The sequence below is a fragment of the Moschus berezovskii genome, chromosome 23 (genome assembly GCF_049115385.1).
Source record: "Moschus berezovskii isolate FMDL1 chromosome 23, NW_MosBer_1.0, whole genome shotgun sequence".
Lineage (NCBI taxonomy): Eukaryota > Metazoa > Chordata > Mammalia > Artiodactyla > Moschidae > Moschus > Moschus berezovskii.
The window spans coordinates 56,431,747-56,440,636 of NC_142482.1; the positions used below are offsets into that span (position 1 = coordinate 56,431,747).

General features: G+C 48.2%; 1 protein-coding gene across 1 annotated transcript; it reads right to left on the reverse strand.

Annotated features, from left to right (window-relative positions):
- Nucleotides 1-1,702: 1,702 nt before the first annotated feature.
- On the reverse strand, nucleotides 1,703-8,400 carry LOC148774214 (transmembrane protein 14C). The gene is made up of 6 exons (XM_088831504.1): nucleotides 8,275-8,400; nucleotides 7,212-7,269; nucleotides 6,827-6,903; nucleotides 5,887-5,988; nucleotides 3,111-3,198; nucleotides 1,703-2,234 (listed from the first exon to the last, which is right to left on the reverse strand). The coding sequence occupies exons 2-6, from the start codon at nucleotides 7,232-7,234 to the stop codon at nucleotides 2,180-2,182; spliced, it is 345 nt and encodes a 114-aa protein (XP_088687630.1). The 5' UTR covers nucleotides 7,235-7,269; nucleotides 8,275-8,400; the 3' UTR covers nucleotides 1,703-2,179.
- Nucleotides 8,401-8,890: the final 490 nt, after the last annotated feature.

The window sequence follows — 8,890 nt, forward strand, 5'->3', positions numbered from 1 at the left end:
TGTATCATGCTAATGTAAGACTAATAGTAACAAAACTATTAAATATCCTGCAATACTCTTAATAGAAATGCAAAGAACTATGTGAATAAAACTCTGAAATGTTGTAAGACACTAAAAAAAAAAAAAAAAATTGAATTATATGAAGGGACATACAGTGTCCTGGATTGGAGAGTAAATATTTTACATACAAACAGCTCATACACCTCAATATATATATAAAAAAATTAAAACTGGAAATCTAAATAGACATTATCCCAAAGACATACAGATGGCCAACAGGCACACAGAAAGATGTTCATCATTGCTAATTATTATAGAAATGCACATCAAAACTACGAGGAGGTATCACTTCACACTACTCAGAATGGCCATTATCAAAAAGTCTATAAAGAACAATTGCTGGAGATGGTGTGGAGAAAAGGGAACGTCCTGCAGTGTTGGTGGGAATGTAAATTGGTGCAGCCACCATACAGGACAGCGTGGAGGTTCCTTTAAAAATAGAGCTACCATATGATCCAGGGATCCTATTCCTGGAAAGGTATCCAGAGAAAACTGTCATTCAAAGATACACGCAACCCCAGTGTTCACAGTAGCACTATTTACAAAAGCCAAGACAGAGAAGCAACCTAAATGTCCAAAAACAGACAAATGGATAAAGCCAGGGTACATACACACAATGGAATATTACTCAGCCATAAAAAGAATGAAATAATGCCACTGCAGCAACGGGGATGGACCCAGAGACTGCTATACTAAATGAAGTCAGAAAGACAAATATGGTATCACTTCTAAGTGGAATCTAAAATAGGATACAAACGAACTTCCCTATGAAAGTGAGACTCAGAGACACAGAACGGACTTGCGGTTTCCAAAGCAGAGGGCAGGTGGGAGGGATGGTGTGGGAGTCTGGGCTTAGTAGATGCAAGTTATTATATACAGAATGGATAAACAAGATCCTACTGTACAGCACAGGGAACTATATTCAATATTGGGTATAAACCATAATGGAAAAAAAATATGAAAAACTGTATGTGTATATATATATATGTGCATATATAACACAATCACTCTGCTGTACAACAAATTAATACATTGCAAATGAACTATACCTCACTTAAAAAAAAAAATAGGCTATGGCAGACATGGCAAACCATGTCACACACAAAGACGAGAAAACGCTTCTTTCAAAGAACTTAAGCTAATCCATAAAATTGATTCATAAGTGCCTGAATAACATAGAAAAAATCCAGTCAATACCAGTGAGAGTTGAGGTAAGTAGCAAATGTATCCCCTCCTTTTTTTTTAATGGGGAAAAGCAAAGTAAGGGGTACCAGAATGAGTTAACTCAATGTTGAAAGAAAATGAAAATGTGTAAATAGTTAGCATGTCCAGTGTAGAGACCAAACTAATTCCAGTTATAAACAGTTCTCCTCAGGTTTCACATTTATAAATTAACTGGTTAACCACAATTTCATTTTTTCTTTTTTGATTATGCGGTCCCACTAACCTTAGAAATCCAAGCCTAAATGCAATGTATAATCAAATAACTTCCCTTCCTTGGTTTTTAAATTACTCAAAATGGGTAATTCCTAAATAAAATATCAACAAAAACACCTTCATGTTATTTTCTCTTCTTTGTTATTCACATCTCATTCTAGAGAGCTGTTCTAGAGAGCTCTGGCAATGAAGACACTGCAGAAAATATCATTTACAGTAAACTTTATTTTAATTGATTTTATTTAACATAATTTCAAAGTAGGTCTGTGCTCTAAGATAAGCAAAAGAATAGATACCCTAAATCTCATTAAGAGATCCTTTTCACACTGTTCCTTAAGCAGCACATGGGGCTTGGAGGGTCCCAGTGGTGAAACCCTAACATTCTATCCCTGGAGATGTTACCTAGAGATACAGAAAGAACAGATAACACCGAAATACAAGAATCGAACTGTATGAGGGTACCACAGGAAGGAAGAAACTCTTGTGTTACACCTTACCCATCTCTTTAGGGCTGTGATGATAATGACCGATTTTTTATCTTGGCAAAGTTCAGTGCTGTTTTCTGGTCTGTTTTTAAGAAAAATGTCAGAATACATGAAAATGCTGTACTTGTTTATCTTAATACATGAAAAAGAGTAGAAGTTTTAAAAATTCTTCATGAGTCCAAGCTGGGCCATGACTATTACTGATGGGGTTTACCCAAGGCACTGATTCCAAGTTTGATGACCATCAGCAAACTGTTCAAAGGAAACACATAAAAAAAAAAAAAAATCAGGTCAAGAACACACAGGCACTCGACTATTTTTAAGGGACTAGGACTCAGCAGGTTTCCCCACAAGTACGTGCCAAGGTGGTGCCAAGGTAGAGCCAGTGGAGATGGACTCTGACCCCTGAAGCTGCCAAAGGAAGAACACGCCAAGGGCAGTTCTGCGCTCAGGCTTTGAAATCGTACACGGGAGTCAAAGTTCCTAATCGAGCTGCTGGCACTTCAAAGATGAGAAAACAAGGCTGCAGAGACCACGGCCTCCCCCGCCACAGAGGTCGGTAATGGCAGACCTCCAGCCTGCCAGCTTACATGGCTCTTGACCTTGGTCTACACCAAGTGTTAAGACTTTACTCCTGACAGCATCCTGACTACGATCAAAGTCGGTGAGTAAGCTTCCTCCAAAGCAGGTTTTAAAAATTCTATCTTTGGGTTATCTTTATTAAAGACTACATTTGAAGATCAACCTGGTTTGGATTTTACAATCAAAGTTAATTACAAAACAGGATCCGATCAGTATTTCCTTTTAGCAAAATTTTCTATAATAAAGGACACCAATACAGCTGAGATATGTACAGACCCCAAGCTGAAAGTCACACCAGCAGGTGCAGTCATGGCTTCACAGCGAAACCACCTCCCCTGCAGGGAGGGCAAAACCATTTCAGAAGTGAATGAGTATGCTCATCTCATTATGATGTGAAATCAACTGTTTTTGCGGCCTTTCCTATCTATGGATAAAGCCAATCATTTCAGGTGATGCTCAGCATCAGATACACCGAAACAAGGACCCTTCTGAAAGTCTAAAGCGTCTGGGACACTGAACTAAAGATAGCAATAGAGCAGAGAGTACCTGGCACCTGCAATCAGGCCTGCAGGCATGAATTTTCTAGAGTTGTAGAATCTCATCCCCATGATGCCAGCCAAGGTTCCAGATGTGACTGGTGGAAAGATAAAGAGAATCAAAGATCACTACATCTGACAGGTGAGAGGACGGAAAAGTGGCCAACTACCCACCCGATCTCATAATGATCCTCCCGGGTCGGGGACCTCCATGCCATCCACATTTAATGGGACTAAGTATTAACACCTACACTGGAATGGAAGGCTCTCAGTGTCTGAGCCCAGCCTGCCTGGCCTCACCTCCTCCCACCCTTCAGCCATAATTCCCGTTTTCTCCTACAATGCCGTGGGGTTTTCTGTCCCCTACTCATTGCCGATGCTGCTTGCCCTGTATGCTCTCAGGCTCTTCCCACTCCATGCTTTATTAATTCCCACATGTCCCGCAGCAGGTGCCGCGGACATAAGCGTCGTCAAAAAGATCTCTGCCCTAACAGTGCTTCAAGCTTGACGCGGCTGACTTGACAGAATCACACAAACAAAAATTTAAAAGTACAATCTGTGCTGTCGTTTGAGTCATGAAGTCATGTCTGACTCTTTTGTGACCCCACAGATTAGCCTGCCAGGCTCCTCTGTCCATAGCATTCTCTCGGCAAGAATACTAGAGCGGGTTGCCATTCCTTCCTCCAGGGATGGAGCCTGCATCTCCTGCACTCCTGGATTCTTTGCCACTGAGCCACCAGGGAAGCCCATAATCTGTGTCATAGGTGAAAGAATGCAATACAGAAAACGTAACGTCCGGAAGTCCAGCCCATTCAGGGAAAAGGGCCTGCTGAGAGAGTGGAGACTGAGCCGTGATGTGGAGTGGCGGCTGATGAGCTAAGGGCAGGAATGCAGGTCCAGGCAGGGGGCCTGGCGGTGGGGGCAGCTGGGGGATGTGCTGTGGCACAGAAACCCACCAGAGTCAGGGAGAGGGCCACCCCCTGCAGAGCCCCGTGGGCCCAGGCAGGGACTGGGGTCTTCATCTGGGCGATGAGAAGGCATTAAAAGACACAAGCAGACAGATACGCAAGCAGAGCTGCTGTCTGAAAATAACAGCCACAGCACAGGGAACCAACTGCAGGCTGCAGGGCACCCATGAAGAAACTCCCTTGGGAATGCAGGCAATGGGAGGGCTGACTAAGAGGCGGATGATGGCCTTGGAGGCACAGAAGGGGACAACTGGGGATGTGGGCTGGGGGGAGGGTTGACAGGACCTGCTGATGAAATGGACATGAAGACCGACAGGAAGAGAGCAAGGGAGACCCAAGTGGATGGAGCACAAGAGAAGACATGAAGCCAGGTCGGAGCTGACGCCTGGACACGCCTGGAAACTTCCAAGCAGGAAAGCAGATACACAAGAGCAAGGCTTGGCAGAGAGAGAAATCTGTGGGTGGTCTGTGTATTGGTGGTGACTGGAGGCCTGGCCTTCAGTGATCTCGCCAAGTAAGAGAGTTCAAACAAGATAAAAAGAGCCAGGTTTTAATACCTTAGCATTTAATGGTCAAAAAAGACGGGTGGACAAAACAGAAAAGATGGACGAAAGAGAATGAGAAATTACATAGGAAAAAAACCAGAGGACGGAAAACGGATGGGCACACTGAGCTGAGAACAGCGAAAGGTCCAAACAAAACAAGGGCGAAAAAACGTACACCATATTTTGAAAAACACAGGCTCCTGGCAGGGTCGGGGAGCGTTACTCTTGGACTCAGAGGAACAGAAGCGGAGGCTGAAGAGGGCCGAGAATGTGAGCAGAGGCAGAGAAGACGGGAGGGTGACGGGCCTTATAAAGGACGCTTCTGAAGAGCAAGAAGGGCAGCAACTGGAGAAGGAAGTGGCATCACAGGAGGTCCGTTTCCTGCCGTTGTTTTAAAATGGGCGAGAGCCAAGCACGTGGGCGCCTTCAGGGCTGGGACCCACCCGAGGGGCTGGCATTACGGACAGGGTAGAGCTCAGAGAAGGCGGGGAGAGACGCCCTGGAGACCGGGCACTCGCTGGCATGGAGGGGCGGCATCGGAAACGGGACTCGGGGATCTGAGGTGCTTGGGGGCAGAGCTGGGCGCCTCCTCGTCCCCCCACGCCGACGGGGATGAAGGACTGGGGCTCCCTCACTCCCCGCACAGCCGTGAGGACCAGAACTGCGGTCTCCCCGAGCGGAGGGGGTGTGGAGGCAGCAGGGGGCCCACACGCCCCGCAGGGTGTCCGGCACGTGGGTGGGGCTCAGGAGAAACACTGCCAAGCCACTCAGATAAGACGGAAGCTTCACCCCCGCGCTCTCACATCCGGGCTGCTCACAGGACATGGCAGGATCCTGCGGCCACCTGCGGTCCCCAGTGACAGCCATGGCTCCCTGAAGGCCAGGCCCCCATCTTATACACTTCGCTTACATCTAAAGGATGAATAGACGACTTTCAAATGGGAAGAACGCAATGGGATGCGGACCTAACCAGACACATGGTCCTTCAGTGATGCTCCAGCAGACATCTCTCAGAAGGCAATCAGAATGGTTAAGAGACACGTGCTTGCCCTCTACATGTTTTAAGGCTGACCTCACGGGGTCAACCTCCATTTGGGAGGAATGAAAACCTTTCCGCATCCTCTAAATAAAAGATCAGCAGCAACAGGCCCAAACTCCCTCCTCTCAAACCTTCCCCAGGACTTGGCAAAAGCAGGAGAAGCATCTCAGTCTGAAAAACCTGCCACGTCCCACCAACCCAGGGATGCATCAGGGAGATGGTGAAATGACATACCTAAGAAAAGCCAAACGTTCTTCGGATCCTGAGACAGCTGATAGGAACCCAGGCCGGCGAGACCACCGAAGAGAAGCCCGGCAGCCAGGGACGGAACACTGCCTGGAGGGAGGCACACACACACCTGCATTCTCCTGGCAGACACTCATCTCTGCGACAGAATCCCCCAGGCGCACCACCCCCCACCCACCCCCAGTCCCAAGGAAACAGCAAAGGGAACATCTCCCAGTGCCGTTCAAGACCAAGGTGTCCTCATGCAGAAAAATCTCTGGGGGAAGATTGCCTTCTCTACTGGAGAAATCAGGGCCATAACCACACCACCCGCCTCTCCTCTGACAGGTAGAGCAGCTCCAAAGGAGAAGAGGAGGTTCCTGGCCAGGCTTGATTAGCCTTGAGAAGACTGGAACTGCCCATGGGCACAACCTCGGGCTCATCCCCAAAGGAAGGGGAAACAGGGTCAATCAGTTAAAAAAGGATTTGGAGAGTGGGTTCTGGTGTGTGTGTTGGCGGTGGGGAAGCAGGCAAGGAAGGCTCCTGGAAAACAGCCAGAGTCACTGACACACCTGCGCCTGGCTTCACGCAGAGACCTCAAAGTCGCTCACGTGAAGACAAGAAGCCTTCTCCCACTTAAAGAGCAGAGCTGGCCCTCCGAGGTCAAGGCTGATGTATGGCAGGTGATGATAATGACCATCTACTACCATCCCTAACCGGCATCTTTAGATAAAGAGACAAAAACAAGTGGCTGGACAAGAAGCCTGGTTTAGCTCAGCCAGATAACCTCGAGGCGAGGAAAGCAGCAGCTATGGGGCTGATGATAAGCAGGCTCTCCAAAGAGGAGGCTTAAACCAAACCTGACTCCAAGACTGTAGTCTGTGAGCACTGGGGACTCGTTCTTTACCAGGAACAAGATTTCAAGAGGTTAAATAACTGCAAACCATACCTGCTTTTGCATAGCCAATGATCCCGCCGGAAGCAACCAGTGCTGCATAGCCAAAGCCAAGCCAATGTAAAGGCACTCTGAAAACAGAACAGTAAGACATTGGTGCCAAACATGTTATTAAAGACACGTAACCGTACGATGGGATCAAAAAGGTCATCAACCCTATCACTGTACAAATGCTTATAAATCCCAGAAAGGTTAGATGACCTGCCTAGGTCAGCAGCAGAGCTGGGACCCAAACACAAGTCCCGATTGGAGGTGTACAGTCCATCATCCCATAAACCCAGCTGCCCTGCAGTCTTGGCTCAGTGCCCTTTGCAGATGAGGAGAGAAACTGCGTCTGAGAAGCCCCTGGCCATTCCACCCCCACCCACCGGGCACTTACAGTGGGCCGGAGTCCTTCGGCATTGTTCTCTTTCACTTTGTCCAAACCAGGCCTGTACCTGCAGAGGAGGGGCTGGATCAAAGGTGGTCAACAGCACAGTTCCCTAGCAGCCAGGAAGAGGTGGGTCAAGTTCCAGTTCCAGACCTGGGGAGCTAAGAAGTAATGGCTCAACTTCTCTAAGCCTCAGTTTCCTTCACTGTTTACCTACCCTGTGCAAACTTCCCATGGCTAGGGCCGGCATCAAACGGGATAATACCTAAAAAGTGCTTTGCATACAGTAACTGCTGAACAAGCAGCAACCATTCTGGTAATAATCTAAGTTTTAATATCACAGGCCCATGAGAAACTTCACTGATCAGCTCTGTACAGTTAATAAGCTAATCTTTTCATCACCTAACCAAGTTATAGCTAAGCTGTAAAACAAACACTTCTGTTCCCTTAATTCAAATATTTTAATTACCCTTTCTAGGGGGAGGGGGTACTGCTTTTCACCCCCGCCCAAAGAATTAGATTATTTCAATACTTAACATTTATAAAACTTTCAGACAGTTAATTTTGCATCACTCATAGTTATTGTTAGATGGGGGATGAGAGTAAGGATAAAAAATACAAAAGCCCAAGCCGTAATTACGTGGAGTGCTACACTTCTGGCAAACTAGGGTGTAACTAATTTCTTAAAGAAATGCATCTGGTATCCATCGGGGCTAAGCCTGAAAGCAATACACAACTCTTCTGCTTAAACTATTGTCTATACGGGTTAAGTGACTTGGAATCTTACCACCGCCATTAACTCGAAGTAGCATTGTGTAGAGCACTGCACCCAGATTTTTAAAGAGATGGACGGATAAAATCTCCAGGAAACTAATTAGCTAAATCAGTAAGCACCTGCCAAGAGCTCAGGGTTCCCGCAGAATTCACTAAGGAAAGCAGAGAAAAGCAACCATCGCGCAGCCTAAAGCCGCCGCCTGGATCCTGGGGACGAAGAGCAGGCGGCAGCAAAGCCTCTCATGTAATTTCTAAAAGTCAAAACCTGCGTAAAATAATAATTCCAAAGGACACGAACCTCCTTCCCGAATGTCTGCCCGCACAGGTCGACCAGGGCGTACTCGCCGCGGGGCGGGGAGTCGGGGTCCAGCCGGAAGTGTTGCGGCGCGTTTTCCGCGTCCCGGGGGCGGGGCTTGAGACGTGGGGGCGGGGCCAGAGACCTGGAGTCCCGGCGCTCTTTGCGCCCTGGGGGCGTGGCGTGGGGCGGAGCCAGAGGCCTGGAGTCGCCTCGCTCTTAGTGCCCTGGGGCCGTGGCGTGGGGCGGGGCCAGAGGCCTAGAGTCACTGCGTTCTCTGCGCCCTGGGGGCGTGGCTTGCTGCCGACGCCCGGCGCGTGCTCTGTCCCCGAGGCAGGGAGAGTCTCAGAGCACTTGTGCCCCGCAAGCTGGACGCGGGCAGGGCCGTTCAGTAGTCCCAGATCCAAGCCGGCCTGGCTAAAAGCCGGAAACCCAGGATTGGAGTCTAGTTTTGACAGAGGCCTGGCGAGCTGGGCCAGGCCTGCGGTGGAGGATGGGGGACTGGATTCTGAAGGATGCGTTAACGGAGGGCTCCAGTCCTCGCCAGGTGTCAACCAGATGCAGGCCGTCGGAGATGGTCCCTCTAGCCTGATCACCTGGTTTGCTACCATGAGAAGGG